The sequence below is a fragment of the Mytilus galloprovincialis genome, chromosome 9, assembly GCF_965363235.1.
Source record: "Mytilus galloprovincialis chromosome 9, xbMytGall1.hap1.1, whole genome shotgun sequence".
NCBI lineage: Eukaryota > Metazoa > Mollusca > Bivalvia > Mytilida > Mytilidae > Mytilus > Mytilus galloprovincialis.
Window position 1 is genome coordinate 35,849,044 of NC_134846.1, and position 21,607 is coordinate 35,870,650.

General features: G+C 32.6%; 1 protein-coding gene across 1 annotated transcript in view; it reads right to left on the reverse strand.

The window, feature by feature from the left end:
* Positions 1-21,607, reverse strand: part of LOC143046543 (uncharacterized) — a 43,605-nt gene that overhangs the window by 15,701 nt on the left and 6,297 nt on the right. Inside the window, exons 3-12 of the mRNA XM_076219700.1 lie at positions 20,519-20,724; positions 16,063-16,125; positions 14,693-14,805; positions 13,157-13,223; positions 11,956-11,999; positions 10,972-11,038; positions 9,581-9,758; positions 5,725-6,857; positions 4,375-4,450; positions 3,170-3,321 (exon numbers count right to left, since the gene is read on the reverse strand). Of these exons, the coding sequence (XP_076075815.1) occupies positions 3,170-3,321; positions 4,375-4,450; positions 5,725-6,857; positions 9,581-9,758; positions 10,972-11,038; positions 11,956-11,999; positions 13,157-13,223; positions 14,693-14,805; positions 16,063-16,125; positions 20,519-20,724 (2,099 nt within the window). The remainder of the gene's footprint in view (positions 1-3,169; positions 3,322-4,374; positions 4,451-5,724; positions 6,858-9,580; positions 9,759-10,971; positions 11,039-11,955; positions 12,000-13,156; positions 13,224-14,692; positions 14,806-16,062; positions 16,126-20,518; positions 20,725-21,607) is intronic.

Genomic DNA, 21,607 nt, shown 5'->3' on the forward strand with positions numbered 1-21,607 from the left:
TAAAGGTGTTCAGAAAAAAACTCTGTATAATGGTTTGTTGTGGAATGACGTAATTACAGAATTTCGGAATTTCGAACAAGGGTAAAACTGTATGGCCATTAAAAATTAATCGTAATTTCTTGTCGATATGCACATCTACATATTATGTCCTTATTATCTAAAAAGGTTTCGTGAAATTCTGTTGTGTGGTTTCAGAGGAGTTGGGATGAAAAACTGTTGCAGTAGTACATTAAAGCAAATAAATTTAAAGGGGCGTAACTCCTAGAAAAAAAATTGAATTGTAATTTCCTGTCAATTTGCACATCTACATATTATGTCCTTATTATCTAAAAAGGTTTCATGAAATTCTGTTGTGTGGTTTGAGAGGAGTTGCGATGACAAGAAACAGGACTGACGGACTGACAGACGCGGACTGGGACGGATTGACGGGTCAAAACATTATACCCTCTGCAACTTCGTTGCATGGGGTATAAAAATGCTTCCTTGACTATATACCTGCATTTATCTATATTTACCTGTAAAATGGCGCAAATGAAAGGTTTTATTAATGGCACAAATAAAATATGGTTTGTGGCACAAATGAAAGATTTTTTTGGCGCAAATGAAATGCCAATTGGTGCAAAAGCAAAGCACCGTATTAGGGATCTTTAGCCGGATTTCCCTCATAAAACTGTTATCAGGACCATTTGAATTATAATTAAAAAAGCCTAAGGGTTATGCAAATACATGCAATTGATTATAATTGCTTACAAAAATGACTGCTAGAAAAACAATGACACAAATTTTGACAATGGTGTGGATCATTTGATGAACACTTAAGATAATGGTAGGGAACCTTAATTTGATGGTGGCAGAAGATATCTAAAAGATGGTGGTGCACCATCATAAAACAGGTCATGGAGACCCCTGGTTTAATTTAAGAGTAATTAATTGTCCAGACTGGCATTTGGGGGAGTAAAATTTATACTTCATATATTAATTTAATTGTCCATTGTGAATGACATTTATATTTAAGGTGGCTCGGGACTATTCGACTGCGCATAATTTCACGCATGAATTACAAAAGTATTTGTCGCAAATTCGATATATTTTTTAAAATATTTTGATTGATTAGAAATGTTCAATTATTGTAGTTATGTGACTTATAGAATATTTTCGTTATTATCCGTATTTGTTAAAGGGTCAAAATGACATTTCACCCATTTTCACCATTTTCCCGCCAAAATTTGGGTTTTAAGGCAAAATATTTTTTTTTCCTTATCGGTGACCTATGTTTTTATTAGCTCATTCTTTGAAGCTATATTCCAGCTTTTCATATAACAGTTTTGGACAAATTGTCATAGAACGTTTTTTTGATATTCCGATAAAAATATGTCAACACCTGTATTTTCCCTATCATTTCATCGAAAAATGGTCCCATTTACATACCTGTTTAAAAGTAAAATTTTGATCTAAATGGTCCGTGACCCCCTATTTTTTTTCGACCAATTTGATTCATTTTCTTTAAAGAATAAAATAACCAAAAATACAGCTCTTCTGATAGAAACTTCGAATAGGCCCGAGCCACCTTAATCTCGCTGTTTTCATTTGACAAAGATCTGCACTTTAAACAATTAAATTTTCTCAAATACATTTAATATCAAAATATAAAATATTGCATTTTTTGAATGGATTCTATTAATATTCTTTTATCATCAAAAAGACTAAGTTTTCAACAGTTTTGATACCAAAAGTAAGTGATAAAAAAGTTTCTACCACTCCCGACACTGAAAGTCCTCATGAAGGTAAATCAGGAAAAGTGCTTCCAAGGAATATAATTTATAAAGTAGTTTTCAAAGTTGTCTAAAAAATATTGTGTTCAATATATATTTCTGTAAAACAAGGATGTGTCCAAAGTACACGGATGCCCCACTCGCATTATCATTTTCCATGTTCAATGGACCGTGAAATTGGGTAAAAAATCTAATTTGGCCTTAAAAGTAAAAAGATCAACTAATGAGGAACATGTGTACTAAGTTTCAAGTTGATTGGACTTTAACTTCATCAAAAACTACCTTGACCTAAAACTTTAACCTGAAACTCACACTTTTAATTTCTATGTTCAGTGGACCACGAAAATGGGGTCAAAAGTCTAATTTAGTTTAAAAATATGAAATATCATATCATAAGAAACATGTGTACTAAGTTTCAAGTTGATTGGACTTCAGCTTCATCAAAAACTACCTTGACCAAAAACTTTAACCTGAAACTCACACTTTTAATTTCTAGGTTCAGTGGACCATGAAAATGGGGTCAAAAGTCTAATTTTGTTTTAAAATAAGAAAGATCATATCATAAGGAACATGTGTACTAAGTTTCAAGTTGATTGGACTTCAGCTTCATCAAAAACTACCTTGACCAAAAACTTTAACCTGAAGTGGGACGAACGGACGATGGACGCACAGACGGACAGACGAACGAACGAACAGAGCCACAGACCAGAAAACATAATGCCCCTCTACTATCGTAGGTGGGGCATAAAAATCGCAACAATTAAAAAAAAAAAATAATGAAACTTAATAAAAAGTTATACCAAAAAACCTTTTTAATTCAATCAATGTTAAACATTACATTTGTGTTAATTTTCTTTAAAACTGAAACCAGAAACAACAAATTGCAATCATTTTTCTTCCAATATTTATGATTATGTGATTACTTGGACACCCCATGGGGGCCTCTCAACACCATGCCCTCTGCAGAAATGTAAATAAAGATCATAAAATTGAGAATGGAAATGGGGAATGTGTCAAAGAGACAACAACCCGACCAAATAAAAAACAACAGCAGAGGGTCACCAACAGGTCTTCAATGTAGCGAGAAATTCCCGCACCCGGAGGCGTCCTTCAGCTGGCCCCTAAACAAATATATACTAGTCCAGTGATAATGAACGCCATACTAATTTCCAAATTGTACACAAGAAACTAAAATTAAAAAAATACAAGACTAACAAAGGCCAGAGGCTCCTGACTTGGGACAGGCGCAAAAATGCGGCGGGGTTAAACATGTTTGTGAGATCTCAACCCTCCCCCTATACCTCTAACCAATGTAGAAAAGTAAACGCATAACAATACGCACATTAAAATTCAGTTCAAGAGAAGTCCGAGTCTGATGTCAGAAGATGTAACCATACCTGGCAATACTGTGACTTCTGCTAAGTTGCTTGTCTGAGTTGTATTTTGCATAGTCTGGTGTTGATCCCTTTCATTAACTGATTTTAAAGGCAATGATACAAAATTATTGTGCAGACTTTGGATCTGTCCTCCAGCTATCTGATTTGGTTGTCTGTAATAAAGATAGGTTTTATCTGCAACACTTTGGTAGGTTTAAATTTTTTTACTGTTCTTTTGCTTACTACTGTTTTTAGTGAAGAAATTTCTCCCCAGTGCTTGTTTTGACAGAATGAAAATATTTTATATTGCAGATATAAAGCCTACTAAGGCTATCTGGTGTTCAGTAGTTGTCGTTTGTAACAGTGAGATGTGGTTCATAAGTGTTCCTCATTTATTATATGGATTAGACTGTTCTTCCCATTTGAATGGTTTTACACTAGTCCTTTTTTTGGCCCTTTATAGCTTGCTGTTCGGTGTGAGCCTAGGCTCTGTGTTGAAGACCGTAAATTGACCTATAATGGTTTACTTTTATAAATTGTGGCTTGGATGGAGAGTTGTGTCATTGGCACTCATACCACATCTTCTATATATCTATCATATGAAGAATGCTACTAACATTCAGGAAGCTCTGTTTTGTAGTTCCTTTGAGAACTTTGAAGAGAAATTTGTGGTATGTATGGATAGAAGTAAATCTGTATCCCCCCTCTAATCTCCTCTTTTCCCTGAGTGGGAATATTATAATTTTGATAACAATGTGTTATGATGGCTGGTTCATGTGGTTTTTAACCAATAAAGGATCATAGATTTATTCTTACAAGGAAAAAAAGAATGATAATTAAATGTAATAAGAAAATATTTTAATGATTTTTGTGGAGACTTGACATTTCTTTCAAACATTACACAGTACTGTTGAAAATTTTATGATTTATTTTATATTTTTGTAAAATTTCATGCAAAACTGATTTGAATACCTGCAAATAAAATTTAATGTAAAATGTATTGGAACTAAACACAGGTGTTAAATTGGGCTTCCTCTATAATGCTTTACTTTCCTTATTATAAAAGTGCTAAAGATTTGATTGACATCTTCATAGATCATGATAATTTTCGTCACATAAACTGCTGATTGCAGTACCTTTCTTTTACATAACTTTGTAAGTTACTATTATTGCCTCAATGTGTATTGTTAGTTACTTTTTGCATATGATAACATTAAAGTGCATACCTCAGACAGAGTTTTAATTGCACTTTACCATCTTTCATTTCTAATACAGGTGTTATCATCTGACTTAATGCAGCACCTAAAAAAAAAGTTAAAATCTTTAAATAAACCATCCCATTACTTAAATTAAATGGATAACTGGAGATAGTTGTAATTGTAATTGCCATTTTCATTTTGTTAAGTATGCCTGAATATTTGTAAATTAATAATATTTTGTTTGGACTAATACTTTTTTTTACCTTTTAAACTAACAAGTGGTAAGTCTTAATTCAAAACCATATACTAGAAGAATGACAAGAATTACTCCCATGGAACTGATGGCCGAGTTTATACTTCTACAAATAACTAGATATGACTCATTTACAGGAGTAACACGATGGGTGTTATCAGTGGTGAGGAACTGCAGACCTTTACAGTGTACTGTAAATTTAGAAATTATTGTGTGCATTTATTATTGCGATTTTATCATTTTAGACTAAAATATGATTTTAATTTTTGCGATATGTAGAAAAATATGTAGAAAAATCCTATTTAATTCAAATAAAAAGTTTGAAATGCAAGTTAAAATTATAGCGATTATTACCCTGTCGCAGTTTTCACAATAATAAAAACATCGCAATAATTTCTGAATTAAAAGTACTTAATTCACCTGTGAATTTGATAAAATTGGATACTAGACCATTAAACTGTAAGTGTTGCTGTCCTATTTTGCATTTGCAGTCTAATAAAATCATATTTAAGGTGGTACCTATCACTACAGGGAGATAACTCTGTAAAGTCAGCTAAATGTTTTAATTAAGTTGTGTTGTAAAAGGAATATTAAGCTTCTCAATGATCAAAATTGGTGTTTGACAAATTGCTATTTAACCAGTGTAATTTTTCTGACAAAACGGTTGGTTCAAAAAATTTTAAATAAATTTTTATATTTTTGTTAAAGTGTCAAAGTATAAACTTTGTCAAAATTTTATGAAAATTAAACGAGCCAAATTAATTTTAGTGAAAGTGTTGGGTACCACCTTAAGTAAGTTTGTAACAACAATCATGTCTATGTATCTATGTATACTCTGTTTGTTTTTATAGGTTTCATGCATATGTTGTTCAGGCTTTGATTTTCTGATTGGTGTTTTGTGAACTGCTACTTGAAATAGGTTTATTTAACTGATTTTTATAGTTTGGATTATGTTGTACTGTTACACCACTGTCCCAGGTTAAGGGTGGCTTTGGCGCCAGCAAACCTGTTTAACCTAGCCACATTCTTTAAGTGCCTGTCCAAACTGTTTTCCGTTTTTATAGCACATAATTCTCTATTCAGTAAACCCCAGATCATCATATAAGAAATCATAATATAAAAACCTTGTAAAAGTTGCTGTGAATTGTTGACATTTGTCTGTTCCATTATTCCTTGCATCTGCAATGTATTTTGTTGTTGCACAAATTTGACTATACTAACTGGCTGATTGTTGATATTTTGATAGTTAGCAGTACCAGTTGGTTTGGCTAATCCCTGCGATACATGTCTAAATTGAAATCCAACGTTATTTTCACTCGTTGTGCCAAACTGGACATTTTCATCTATAGGTACCGGTATTCTCTCATTTTTAACTGGTCCACCAGAAAAGTGTATATTTTCAGAGGCATCTGTACTCTCAGATTTCACTGGTCCAGCAGAAAAGTGGATATTTTCAGACGCAACTGTACTCTCAACTTTAACTTGTGCAAAACTGGAAGTGGCCATATTTTCTTCAACTGGATTTGCTCTACTAGTAATAAGATGTTGAGGCATACATGATTGTTGTGAATTATTTTCTGCCAAGGAAGTAAAATGTGTTTCTGACGGTCCATAGGACTGTCCATGTAAAAATGTATTCGATGCATTCAGGTGTGACGCAGTGGAATAAACCGTTGACATTGGTGATGTATTCTGATCTGCACCTTGTGGATTATATATAAACAACTTATGTGGTATGCCATTTATCATTACTATAGAAGGTTCTGTTGAAAGTCCTGGAACATGTGGAACAGTATCTAAAGTATTGGGAGCATTATTCAAGGTATATCTAGGGACAGTACCCTGAGTTGGATTCTGAGGAAGATGGTTTAAAACATCAGAATTTCCAGGCATGACAGAGGGTTTGAATTCTGTTGGAACTGAATTCTCAATATTGAAATGAGGAAGAACATTTTGGTTTAAAATATCCGAATTTCCAGGCGTGATAGAGGGTTTAAATTCTGTTGGAACTGAATTATTAAATTCAGAATGAGGAAGAAAATTTTCAGATGTAAAATCCTCTTGTGGTGATATTGCAGTCCTGCCATCATTGTTAGCTAGCAATAATCTTGGCACTGGAGATTCGTTTGAAACACCTGGCACTTTTTGAGACTGAAGTCCAGGTTCTTGGTGCATAACATTGACAACGTTCGTAAATCTTTCAGCTGTATTCAGGTAAGACGTAATGGAAGTCAGTTTTTCTCTGGGTTCTGTTGACCTAAATATAAAATTGAAATACTGTAAATTCAGAAATTATTGCAATGTTTTTATTAATGTGAATAATGCGACTCAGTGAGCATGGTGAGTATCGCAATAATAAGAACTCACATTTTGATAACTAAACAAGAGATCTGTATATAATTTTTTCTTAAATCACAATAATTGAAATTGCATTCTTGTCCATTTTTGAATAATCGCAATAATAATTTCAGAATTTACAGTAAAGCTGAATTAATACATTATTACAACTTGTGCTTTTATTTAAAATTCTACAAAATAATCGCAACAATCTAATATATTAGTTAAATTGTTCTAAAAGTAAAAATTTTACATAGATATAATTTAATGACATTTAAAGCAGAGGGCTATGGAGTAACTATAGAAACATTTGAGGATATAAATAGGTCAGGTTTAGGAATAGGTGTCAGATGTTTGGAGTTCTTGGTTTGTTTCCTATGATACAGGGTAAACCATATGCCCAATTTGACCCATTTTCCTTTTCATATTAGACTTGAATAGCTCATAAAAGGTCATTTACCAAAATTTAAGCAGACTATAAATTTCTAATCTTTTGATTTGAGACCAAAATACTACCATTTTAAATAACAACAACAACAACAGTACTTTATTTTAAGAGGGTTACACAGTTAGCTATATAACTAATCTTCCCTGAGGCCCTCATCATGAAAATCAAACAAAATGCAAACATATACATTGCATACATTAGTATAAAAAGTCAGTTATGATAATTACGTTCAATACAACTTGATAAAATGTGATGAAAAAATAAAAATAAATATAAAGGTATATGTCAGATTCAGCCTTTTCCACCATTTTTAGCAAATCTTATATCTCAACCAGGTGCTCTGCAGGACTCAGCTTTATACGACCGCAGAGGTGGAACCCTGAACAGTTGGGGCAAGTATGGACACAACATTCAAGCTTGATACAGCTCAGAATTTGGATTGTGATCAAATTTTTATAATAATATAGGTTTCGGACACTAAACAAATGTCAAGATCTAACAAATCTATAGCGCAATACTGTGCAATTAAAGATTTTTTCGTGAAACTTTTCAAAAATTTGAAATTTGAGAAATTTTGAAAAAAAAATTGAAACCCTTAAAAAAATTGCCACCCCCCCAAAAATGTTTTGAATTCCCCTTGAAACAATTAACCCAAAACTCAATCCCAGCCTTTCCATTGTAGTATATGGAACCTTGTTGTACAATTTCAGAGAGATCCATGCCTTTAAACACAAGTTATTGTCTGGAAACAAGAAAAATGCTTCTTTTTTTACCCCTTATTCTCACATATTATGGCCAATTAACCCAAAACTCAATCCCAGCCTCCCCTTTGTTATATGGAACATTGTGCTACAATTTCAGAGAGATCCATGAAATTACACACAAGTTATTGCCTGGAAACTAGAAATTTGTTTGTTTTTTTACCCCTTTTTGGCCCTTAATTCCTAAACTTTGACCCCATAACCCCTAAAATGAATCAAAACCTTCTATTTGTGGTTTTAAACATTGTGGTACAATATCAGAGCAATTGAAATATTTATACACAAGTTATTATCCTGAAACTAGAACAAGTGCAGACGCTGAAATGTCTCGCCTTCTTTACTAATCATTGATATTATGTTGATAGTCCTAAATATAAAGCTTTATTACAACTTTCACATAAACTTAATATTAACCAAGAAAACTAAACATTGACCAATGAACCATGAAAATGAGGTCAAGGTCAGATGAACCATACCAGGCAGGCATGTACAGCTAACAATTCTTCCATACATCAAATATAGTTGACCTATTGCTTATAGTTTTAGAAAAACAGACCAAAACACCATAACTTAACACTGAGCAATGAACAGTGAAAATGAGGTCATGGTCAAATAAAACCTGCACGACTGACATATAGATCATAAAATATTTCCATACACCAAATATAAATGACCTATTGTATATAGTATTAGAAAAAAAGACCAAAACTCAAAAACTTGACTTTGACCACTGAACCATGAAAATGAGGTCAAGGTCAGATGACACCTGCCAACTAGACATGTACACCTTACAATCATTCTATACACCGAATATACTAGACCTATTGCTTATAGTATCTGAGATATTGACTTGACCACCAAAACTTAACCTTGTTCACTGATTCATGAAATGAGGTTGAGGTCAAGTGAAAACTGTCTGACGGGCATGAGGACCTAGCAAGGTACGCACATACCAAATATAGTTATCCTATTACTTATAATAAGAGAGAACTTAACATTACAAAAAATCTTAACTTTTTTTCAAGTAGTCACTGAACAATGAAAATGAGGTCAAGGACATTTGACATGTCACTGACGGGAACTTCATAACATGAGGCATCCATTTACAAAGTATGTAGCATCCATGCAGGTCTTCCACCTTCTAAAATATAAAGCTTTTTTAAAGAAGTAAGATAACGCCAATTTAATAGTGCATTTATTTATCGGATTGGCAAATAGTTACCTCCACCTAGAGAGCTTCAATCCAAAAGAATTGCTGCATTTGTCCTATTAGAATCGAAATAATTCATGGGGGCTTGAATATATCGTGATTTTACCACGGGTTGTCCCTTTATGCCGATATTTTACCCCTCGCTATCGCTCATACAAGGCCAACCCATGGTTAAATCACGATATATTCAAGCCCCCATGAATTATTTCTTAATTATTCCATACCTCACTGAATCTTGTCCATCTCTAGATATATCTTGATGTGGTATATCCGACAGACTGTGAAATTTGGACTTGAGAAAAGCCAGATTTTTTTTTGAATTAATGCTCTGAAGAGCTGATGGTATTTTTTCTTGTGCTGTTGATGAATTCTTTGACTTTGCATGCCTTGCTTCTGTAAGCACTGTCAATAAAAAATTCAAATAATGTTTAAATATTGCATTTTAAATGGTAATTTCTTTCAATTTCTTTCAATATTTCACTTTTATATTAGGTTGTAAGCAAATGGCATCATAAAGTTACCTTTTAGCCTTTGAAAAAAATTAATAAACAAGTACTGTAAATTCAGATACAATGTATTATTGCAAGGTTTTTATTAAGGCAAATAATGTGACTGTGTGAGTGTGGCAATAATATGAACTTCCATTCTACTTATAAGAGACTGCACATAATATGAACTTCCATTCTACTTATAAGAGACTGCACATAATATGAACTTCCATTCTACTTATAAGAGACTGCACATATTTCTAAGTTCAATAATAAAAATTTCATGGAAAACACCTCCTCTTGTCAATATAATCTATAGTAATTTATTTATTTATGTTTTGCTTTATATTTTTAAAGTTCTTTTCTATTGGTGACCATGGCATTTTTATGTGGGAATGTTGAGTGGTAGAACTGATGATACTTTATAAACACACTGCTGCTTTACCTAAATATATTTTATGTCCTTTGAAATTGGGGTTTTCCCGTTTGCTATTTGTAGTAATTATTTATAGATGGGAACTAGTAGAACTAGTTCTGATACTGGTTTTGCAACAGTATGTACTATTTAAAAAGTTTGATGTTAGGTGCAGAAGGCACGAGGAAAGTTTTGGTGGTTTCTATGGGTGGGGTTTAATGGGACTATATAAAGTTTGGCATTTAAATATATAGTATCGAAGGTGCTCGCAGTTGCGTCGAATTGAAGTTGGTCACATTGGTATATTTACAGTTGCTGCTATGTTTATTGTACGTATAGGCGTTGGAGGTATTAGCCGAGGAAAAAGAAATGATGCGAAAGAGGAAATATGTTATATGTCATGTATTCATATGTTGTTTGAATTGAAGAAATCTGTACTATAAAGAAATATAAAATATTGTTTCGCAAGAGAAAAAACATGTTACTGCGAGCAACTAATCCTATATCTGTGTTTGTCTTGTTTATAGCCTATTGAATTTAGAGATTAAATACTTTAAATTCGGACGAGCAGGGCAAGGGAGAATTTAAGAAGGAACATCAAAAACAGATCAAGGTGCATTCAAATGTCAACTTAATTTGATAGCAAGACATGAACTTGTACTTTTTCTTTGTGTGTGATTTCCAAAGTGTTTTAGGTAAATAATTCACTTACTTTTCTGCAGTATCTTAGATGCACTATATCCATCATTTAAAGTACCATTGATAGTAGAATTACTAGCCTGTTATAAACAATAGGTGTATATGAATAATAATGTTTGGTGCATCAATGCTAATGTAGTTGGTAAGAGATATCATTTTACCTAAAGTTCATTAAAAACCCAGAAAGGGTATTTTAGTTAGCCAGTATGAGTAGGTGTGAAATACTTCATTCTACAAGTTACAAATGAATTCTGGTCTCCAAAATTGCTTTTTCTTTTTTCTTCCAAAATCATAGTGCTGTTCTTGAAAGCAGTAAACACTTAGACATTGAAAACATGTGTGTTATATTCGACAGTCAGAATCAATCTGACATTCTGCACTAAAAGCCGTACAGGCTACTAACTACCTAAATATTACGGCAAGTTCTATTTTGAACTGTTTTACATTTGTCATTTCAGGGCCTACTATAATATACTATGTGATATGGGATTGGCTCATTGCTGAAGGCCCTACAGTGGCCTATACAACGTAGTTGTTAATTTCTGTTTTGGTCTGTCTCATTGGCAATCATACTACATATTCTTTTTTATATTAGAACTAATAAAATGCAGCCTGATAGGACCGCAGTGTTCAAACCCTGAAAAGTTGGGGCAAATTTGGTCTGACACAACATTCAAGCTTAATACTGTCTGAATTTGGATTGTGGTAAAATTTTTGACATAATATAAGTTTTTGACACAAAAAAAATGTGGTCAAAGATCTTACAAATCTATTGCCAATACTGTGCAATTGAAGATTTCTTTTTGAAACTTTTCAAAAATTGAAAATTTTAAAAATTTTGAAAAAAAAATATGAATCCCTTAAAAAAATTGTAAACAAAAAATCCCCTCAACTTATTGAAACCCCCCTTAGAGCAATAACCCCAAAACTCAATCCCAGCATTTCCTTTGTGGTATGGAACCTTGTAGTACAATTTTAGAGAGATCCATACACTTACTGTTGATGAATTCTTTGACTCAGCATGCCTTGCTTCTGTAAGCACTGCCAATATAGAATTCAAATAATGTTTAAATATTGCATTTTAAATGGTAATTTCTTTCAATTTCTTTCAATATTTCACTTTTATATCAGGTTGCAAGCAAATGGCATCATAAAGTTACCTTTTAACCTTTGAAAAAATAATAATAAACAAGTACTGTAAATTCAGATACAATGTATTATTGCAAGGTTTTTATTCGGGTAAATAATGTGACTGTGAGTGTGGCAATAATATGAACTTCCATTCTACTTAATATAAGATATCCTATTTTTAAGTTCAATACTGTGGATTCAATTATTTTCATGGGTACCAATTTTTGTGGTTTTAGGAAAACTTACATATTCATGTATATCTTATTTCGTGGTTTTGTCAAAGTTCGCTTACATTACTTAAGAAAAATTGAAATTCGTTGATCATTTAAATTCGTGGTTCCCAAGAAATCAACGAAAATTGGTATCCAACGAATATTAATGAATCCACAATAATATAAATTTCATGGAAAACACCTCCTCTTGTCAATATAATCTATAGTAATTTATTTTTTTATGTTTTGCTTTATACTTTTAAAGTTCTCTTCTATTGGTGACCATAGCATTTTTATGTAGGAATGTTGAGTGGTAAAAATAGTATAAAGCTTCCTAACTGATGATACTTTATAAACACAATGCTGCTTTACCTAAGAAGGAATATCAACAAGAATGTGTCCCCAGTAAACAGATGCCCATCCGCACTATCATTTTCTATGTTTACTGGACCGTGAAAATGGGGAAAATCTCTAATTTGGTATTAAAATTAGAAAGAACATATCATAGGGAACATGTGTACTAAGTTTCAAGTTAATTGGACTTCAACTTCATCAAAAACTACCTCGACCAAAAACTTAAACCTGGGACAAACAGACGAACGGACACACGGATGAACTGATGAACAAATGGTACGACGAACGAATGGACGGACGAACGGAAGGACTAACAGACAAATGAACAGACGAACAAACAGACGACAAACGCACAGACCAGAAAACATAATGCCCATAAATGGGGCATAAAAACAGATCAAGGTGCATTAAAATGTCAACTCAATTTGATTGAAAGACATGAACTTGTACTTTTTCTTTTTGTGTGATTTCCAAAGTGTTTTGGGTAAATAATTCACTTACTTTTCTGCAGTATCTTAGATGCACTATATCCATAATTCAACATACCACTGAGAGTAGAATTACTAGCCTGTTATAAACAATAGGTGTATATGAATAATAATGTTTGATGCATCAATGCTAATGTAGTTGGTAAGAGATATCATTTTACCTAAAGTTCATTAAAAACCAAGGAAGGGTATTTTAGTTAGCCAGTATGAGTAGGTGTGAAATACTTCATTCTACAAGTTACAAATGAATTCTGGTCTCCAAAATTGCTTTTTCTTTTTTCTTCCAAAATCATAGTGCTGTTCTTGAAAGCAGTAAACACTTAGACATTGAAAACATGTGTTTTATATTTGACAGTCTGAATCAATCTGACATTTTGCACTAAAAGCCATACAGGCTACTAACTACCTAAATATTACGGCAAGTTCTATTTTGAACTGTTTTACATTTGTCATTTCAGGGCCTACTATAATATACTATGTGATATGGGCTTGGCTCATTGCTGAAGGCCCTACAGTGGCCTATAGTTGTTAATTTCTGTTTTGATCTGTCTCATTGGCAATCATACCACATATTTTTTTTTATATTAGAACTAATAAAATACTTCGCTAAGCACAGCCTGGTATGACCGCAGCCTGTAATGACCGCAGTGTTCAAACCCTGAAAAGTTGGGGCAAATTTGGTCTGACACAATATTCAAGCTAATACTGTCTGAATTTGGATTGTGATAAAATTTTTGACATAATATAATTTTTTGACACAAAATAAATGTGGTCAAAGATCTTACAAATCTATTGCGCAATACTGTGCAATTGAAGATTTCTTTTTTTGAAAAAAAAATATGAATCCCTTAAAAATATTGTAAACAAAAAATCCCCCCAACTTATTGAAACCCCCCTTGGAGCAGTAACCCTAAAACTCAATCCCAGCCTTTCCTTTGTGGTATGGAACCTTGTAGTACAATTTCAGAGAGATCCATACACTTAAACACAAGTTATTGACTGGAAACTAGAAACATGCTTTGTTTTTGCCCTTTTTTGGCCTGTAATTCCTACATGTTTTGGGCAATTTACCCAAAAATCCCAGCCTCCCCTTAGTTATATGAAACATTGTGGTACAATTTCAGAGAGATCCATACAATTACACACAAGTTATTGTCTGGAAACTAAAAAATGCTTGTTTTTGACCACTTTTCAGCCCTTAATTCCTGAACTCATAAACTGTTGGCCCCATAACTCCTAAAATGAATCCTAACCTTCTACTTGTGGTTTTAAACATTGTGGTACAATTTCAGAGCAATTAAAATACTTATACACAAGTTATTATCTTTGGGCCCCTTTTGGGCCCCTCATTCCTAAACAGTTGGAACCAACATCCCCAAAATCAATCCAACCCTTCCTTTTGTGGTTTTAAACTTTCTGAAAAAAAATTCATAAAGATCTGTTCACTTAAACTAAAGTTATTGTCCAAAAACCAATGTGTCTTCGGACGACGCAGATGACAACATCATACCAATTTTTTTTTGCGGTCGTATAAAAATGAAAGTCTTACCTGTAATGGACTTTCCAGACTATCAACATTCTGTAAAGGAGGTACAGGGTCTGATACAGGACTTGGAGGTGCATTTTGTGTGGTGGCAGCACTATGAGTACTGTCAGTTTTATCTATTATAATTATGTCAAAATAGTTTATTTAATTAAATAATATTTCTACAAATAATTGCATAGAAAACAAGTAAAATAGAAAAAAAGCCAACAGACGCATCACTAACATGATCTAGCACAGTAACAAATCAGCAGTTTATCCAAATATTTAGTGAAGGCTTTTTTTTATTGTATTTTCTTATATTTATATGATAAAAACATTTTTAAATGACTTTTTTGCAATTTTGTTTTTAGAAAATCTGATGAAAAACATTATCCTTGATGGAATGAGGATGACGCAATTCAAAATCTCTCATAAGGCATGTACCATTTGTTTGTGATGTATATATATATATCTTGTAACTACTGCGTTTTTTTGCTTGATCTTTCATTATGTTTTTGTTTATTCATTCATGTGTTTGTTTGTTCTCCTTCCATCCTTCAATCAGTATTGTTATGCGTTTACTTTTCTACATTGGCTAGAGGTATAGGGAGAGGGTTGAGATCTCACAAACATGTTTAACCCCGCCGCATTTTTGCGCCTGTCCCAAGTCAGGAGCCTCTGGCCTTTGTTAGTCTTGTATTATTTTAATTTTAGTTTCCTGTGTATAATTTGGAAATTAGTATGGCATTCATTATCACTGAACTAGTATATATATGTGTTTAGGGGCCAGCTGAAGGACGCCTCCGGGTGCGGGAATTTCTCGCTACATTGAAGACATGTGGTGACCTTCTGCTGTTGTTTTTTTCTATGGTCGGGTTGTTGTCTCTTTGGCACATTCCCCATTTCCTTTCTCAATTTTATTTAAAAATATAATAAAAGAGTGTACACATAAAACATCCAAAGTAAAGCCCTCTGAGCCCTCAATAGCAATTAGTCTCTTGAAAAATTACAAATAAATTCTAATGAGACTTATTCAAATGCGAGGTAAAAACTAGATTTGTTGAAGGAACAAAATTTTTTTTCATCTGAACAAAGACAATCACTGATGATATTTCAGACCTGAAATAGGTTAATCCTTCATGGCAATATATTAAACTTTTATTTTGGGCAGGTTTTAGGTTTTACCTCAATCAATGGAAGACAAAAGGTAAAAAGAAGGCTCAATCCAATTCATTTGAACTTTTGTCTTGTTAGTTCTCTCATTGGCAATCATACCACACCTCCTATCTTTATATAATAAAAGGTTGACAAAGAGATTGTGTCGCTTGTAGCTAATTTTAATATTTTAATGTAAATGATAGTACCAGTAGCATGAGTAGGTATATTTGACTTACCAAATACTGATACAGTAAAACAGCTCTTGTTTCCATTTACAACACAAATATTCAAATGATCACCTGTAAAAATAATTAATTATAATTTGATTTTTAGTGTTTTAAGCCACTTTTAAGCACTGCATTTACGCTATTTGGTGGCGGCCAGTTTTTATTTGTGGAGGAAGCTGGAATGGCCGGAGAAAACCAAGACCTTCGATAGGAAAACTGACAATCCTAGTCAATTAAGATTTGAGTCGAGTGCACCCACACGAGCGGGGTTCGAACTTACAACCTCAGTGTTGACTGGCTAGTGATTACAGTAGCAACTACTTAGACCACTCGGCCACAGAGGCCCCTAATTTTATGTAAAGGATTATTTAAATTTTTGTCCAAAAAATCTATGTAAATTTAATCATTGTAAAAAAAACAACATACATTTACTATGCTTTTTGATTGAGCATGTTGAGTTAAGCCATTCCAATTGATATTTTATAGTGTGTCTTTCTATGTTGTGATGTTACACTATTGTTTCAGATAAGGGTGAAGGTTTGGTACCATTTAAGCTTTAAATCACACTGCAGTTGCTTGCACCTGTCCTAAGACAGGAATCTGGTATTAAGTAGTTGTCATTTGTTGATGTGGTTCTGACTGGTTCATAAGAAAAATGGTAAGTATTTCTTGTTTTTTGTATAGATTAAACCGTCGGTATTACTGTTTGAATTGTTTAAGTTAACACTAGTTATTTTCAGGGCTCTTTGTAGCTTTCTGTTCAGTGTGAGCCAATGCTTCGTATTGAAGACTGTACCTTAACCTATAATAATTTAATTTTATAAATTGTGACTTGGATGCAGAGTTGTCTCATTGAAACTCATACCACATCTTCCTATATCTATTAAACAAAGTAGTGTCAATCATTGTAAATATAAGAATATCTCAGGAACAATGGTAAATACTAACCAGGTGCTCCACAGGGTGCAGCTTTATACGACTGCAGAGGTCGAACCCTGAACAGTTGGGGCAAGTATGGACACAACATTCAAGCTTGATACAGCCCTGAATTTGAATTGTGATCAAATTTTTGACATGATATGAGTTTCTGACACAAAACAAATGTCAAGATCTTACAAATCTATTATGCAATATTGTGAAATTAAAGATTTCTTCCTCAAACTTTTCAAAAATTTGGAATTGAGAAACTTGGAAAAAAAAATTGAAAACTACTACCGCCCCCCCCTTTTTTTTGCAATAAGTCCAAAACCTGACATTTCTTTATACATTATTTACAAGTAGTGTAAGGGAGGTAAATCCAAACATACCAAACATTGTATCTTAACTGTCTTTTAATTACCTCCCTTACACTGCTTTTAAATTGTCTTAATTGTCCATTGACCAGAAAAACCTTGTTTCCCCCCCTTTTTTTTGCCCCTAATTCCAAAACATTCTGAGCAATAACCCCCCCCCCCCCCAAAAAAAAAAGTCATAACTAACCATCCCTTAATGGTATGGAAACTTGTGGTATAATTTCAGAGAGATTCATCCACTTACACACAAGTTATTGTTTGAAAACTACAAAAATGCTTAAATTCCTAAACTATTGGGACCATAACCCCCAAAACCAATCCCAACCTTCCTTTAACTAGTGTTAAACAATTCAAACAGTAATACCGACGGTCTAATCTATACAAAAAACAAGAAATACTTACCATTTTTCTTATGAACCACATCAACAAACGACAACTACCGTAGATACTCGCTTATAAGTCGGAAGTTTGGGAGTAAAATTCAGAATCCAGAGAGGGGTACCGACTTATAAGCGAGATCAAGCGACCAGAGGAAAAATCCAAGCTCGAGAGAAGTGGTCAGGAGTGAATTTCCTGGTCAAAACTACGTCGGTGATTGCCAAACCTACATAAATCCCTAAATTAAAAGTTTTTGTTGAAAATAAATGACTACAATACTGTCTTTGTGTTTTATTTGTTCTCTGTTAACATTTTTCTGTCAATTTGTTTTGAATTTCCGACTGCTTCCGGTTTGTGATTGATTTTCATGGTCAAATGGTTTGTGCATAAACCCAAATAAATAAATTTGGTGTTTTTACTGTCTTCTGATTGGTTAAAATTATTAGTTTTATTTTCAATGTTGTCAATTTTGATGGCGACACGCCCACTCTGACGTTGTGTATTCATACGCCAACATGTGTGTACGTTGTTATTGTTAATATAAATAATATAAAAAGTTCTTTGAGTCTTATTTTTGATAGAAATTTATTTATAATGAATGGCAATAATTTATTTTGATTTTATTGAACCATAAAACTAATTTTTGACTCTTCACATTTTACATAATCCGCTTCGCGGATTATTCAATGTGAAGAGTCAAAAATTAGTTTTATGGTTCAATAAATTCAAAATAGATAATAGCCATTCATTAAAAGAAAAAGCCAAGAACCAAAAATGAAAACGAGATAACAATGTACCAACTATGTAAAAGGATGTATTCAGCGGAGTTATTGTGTCATTATTGTGATATCATGATATCAATTCAATACTTATAATCATTCAATAATCAAAAATAATTTTAAGATTCATTCCCAAGATCAAAATATTATTCATTAAAATGTCTCAGGTAAACACAAAGATTACAAAATTGATTGGCAAGCCAATATAATCCATTGATAACCCCTAATTAAGAGACAAAGAGTTGTATTAACTAAAGTTGTGAAAAACATCAGTGATAGGTGAACAGATGACACTAATGAGTTGGGAGTTATTTTAATATAAAGTTGATTAGCTTCACTTAATTTTTTTAATCCTTTATAAATCATCACAATATAATGAGAATTATGAAGTGTACATGCTCCTTTAACACTGAGTTATGTGTGCTGTGAAAATATTGATTGACTTAAAAATTTTTCAGGTTCATATTGGTTTATGTTCGCTTTTCTCAAACAATAGGTTGTTAGTCATACCCTACAAAATCATTGATGCATTACGTAAACAACACATGGCTAATCTGTAATCAAACAGTGAACAAAACAACAGGAATAAATACATCTTTATTATTAAACAGCTATATAAATTATCATAATCAACATCAACTAAATTCAAACCAAACAAACATTCATGCAGAAAATGAATATAATTCCTGGATTTGCATTGATTTTACCGGCGTTCAGTAACTGTCAGCTGCAAACAAAAATGTCCAAATTTTGTCCGACTTATACGAGGGTCAAGACTAAATCCTCAGAATTTGGAGCTAAAAAGGGCATCCGACTTATAGTCGGATCGACTTATAAGCGAGTAGCTACGGTACTAAATACCAGATTCCTGTCTTAGGACAGGTGCAAGCAACTGCAGTGTGATTTAAAGCTTAAATGGTACCAAACCTTCACACTACAAAAATGCTTAAATTCCTAAACTATTGGGACCATAACCCCCAAAATCAGTCCCAACCTTCCTTAAATAGTATTAAACCTTCTTGTAAAAATTTATAGAGATCCATTCACTAAATCTAAAGTTATTGCCCGGAAACTAAATGTGTCTTCGGACGATGCAGACGATGTGATACCATTATACGACGCAAATTTTTTTTTGTGGTCTTATTAAAATACACAACTGCTCAAATATATTTAAGAGAAATAAATGCTGCAGAGCAAATTCATTATGAATATCATTTTGATTCCAAATATGATTAATATACTTGTTAAAAATATTTGATCAGCACTTATTTTTGCAACTTGTGTCAAAGACATGACTAATAAAAACCTACATTATAATTTTCAATAAAATCTGGTCAGAATTGTACATATTACAGCACTAAAAATGCAATTTTTCATATAATTAATTAATGTTTATTAGGGGCATAACTCTTATACAATTGGAACTGATTTTTTGAATTTTTCTGAGACATTCCTGATTTAAACTTATGACATAAGTTTCATAAAAATGTGCAAAGAATTGTACATGTGAGACTGAATGGATGGATGGACGCCCAAAATTTCTATGTCCTTCCCAACACATTGCACTTAGGAGTCGGGACAATAAGCTGAGTCAAGGAATGTATAGAAGATTATCTAAAACAGTTGTCTCCCTTGAGAGTATGTATTTGAGTATTCCCTCCTTTGGAATTTCTGTGTAATAGGATGTAAATTGGAATAGTAGAAAATGGTTTTTTAATTGACCATAATGTAAAGTTGAATATTTAGTGGGTCACACTGACCAATTGTTGTTGATCAGTTATTCCTAACTTGTTAAAAGATCTAGCCTAAATGAAGAACACATTACCAAAACTAAATAACATTTACCAAAGTCAGTTGTGTATTGCTTGAGGCTTTTTTTTTTCTTTTCATGAGCAAGAATAGTTATGGGCACTTGATACCAGAGATGGGATTAATAAGAATAGACATGTTCTAGATCTTTAATCATCATGATCATTGCTGCCATATTTGCATATATATGACAATGTATGTACATACCCATTTCTTTTGGATTGCAAGAATGAAAAGATTTGCATTTTCCACATATACACAAAAGCAAATTGTTGTTCACAGGCATGTCCTTTATACATGGTTGGTTGACTTTGTTCAATGGTCCCAAAGTACCATTATGACGTCTGTTATAGTGGGCTTTGAATGAAATCATACATACACTGACAAAGGAGCATTTTTTACACTGCCATAAACTGAAAAACATAAAAACACTGATTTGTAAATACATGTACACATGTAGCTTAAATTAATGTAGAAAATAAAAATCTGACATGTCAAGAGCAGTTACATTGTACAATGAAATAAAACAATAAATTTCCAATGACCCAACATTGCACATAGTTTTAAATTGCTTAGAAACCAAACAGACCAAACAGACAACTGGTACTTCTATGTCTCCTGCAGTGCATTGCCTGGGGGACCAAAATAAAAGGATTTCAAAACAGCTTTATACATAAATGTCTCAGTCTATAAGGAAATTAAAATCTGATATAATATGCATGTTTTTAATAACATTAATGTTCTTCAAAAATTGACAAAAGTTGAATGTTCATTATGGATATTTAAGGTAGCACAATACAAAGATTTCATTACTTCCAATCTACAACCTTTAATATGCTGTTACTTTCTTAAAACTGCATATAAATTAATAAAAGAGGTATAAGATAAGATAAGATAAGAATTTTATTAATCTAATCAAGAACCCATAAAGGGCATAATTTTACAACACAATATGATTGGAAAAAGCAAAACACAAAACTAATACCATACTATAACATATATATATAGATAGATAAAAGATTAATCTTTTAAAAGAATGCAATATTTTTGTTATGCAATCATTATGTAATCAATTATTACATTTGTATTATGCAATTATTAAATGCCAAATTTTGGTCAGTTCACTTCAATGAATTTAGCTCTTTCATCTCTATCATGTCTATAGCTACACAAGAAATGTTAACGTTATCTTAATTAACACAGTAGGAGCTACAAAAGAATGTCTCAAATTATTGCTATTGTATTCCATTCTCTCATAAATTTGTAATTAGTGTAAACATCCTCACCACATAAAAG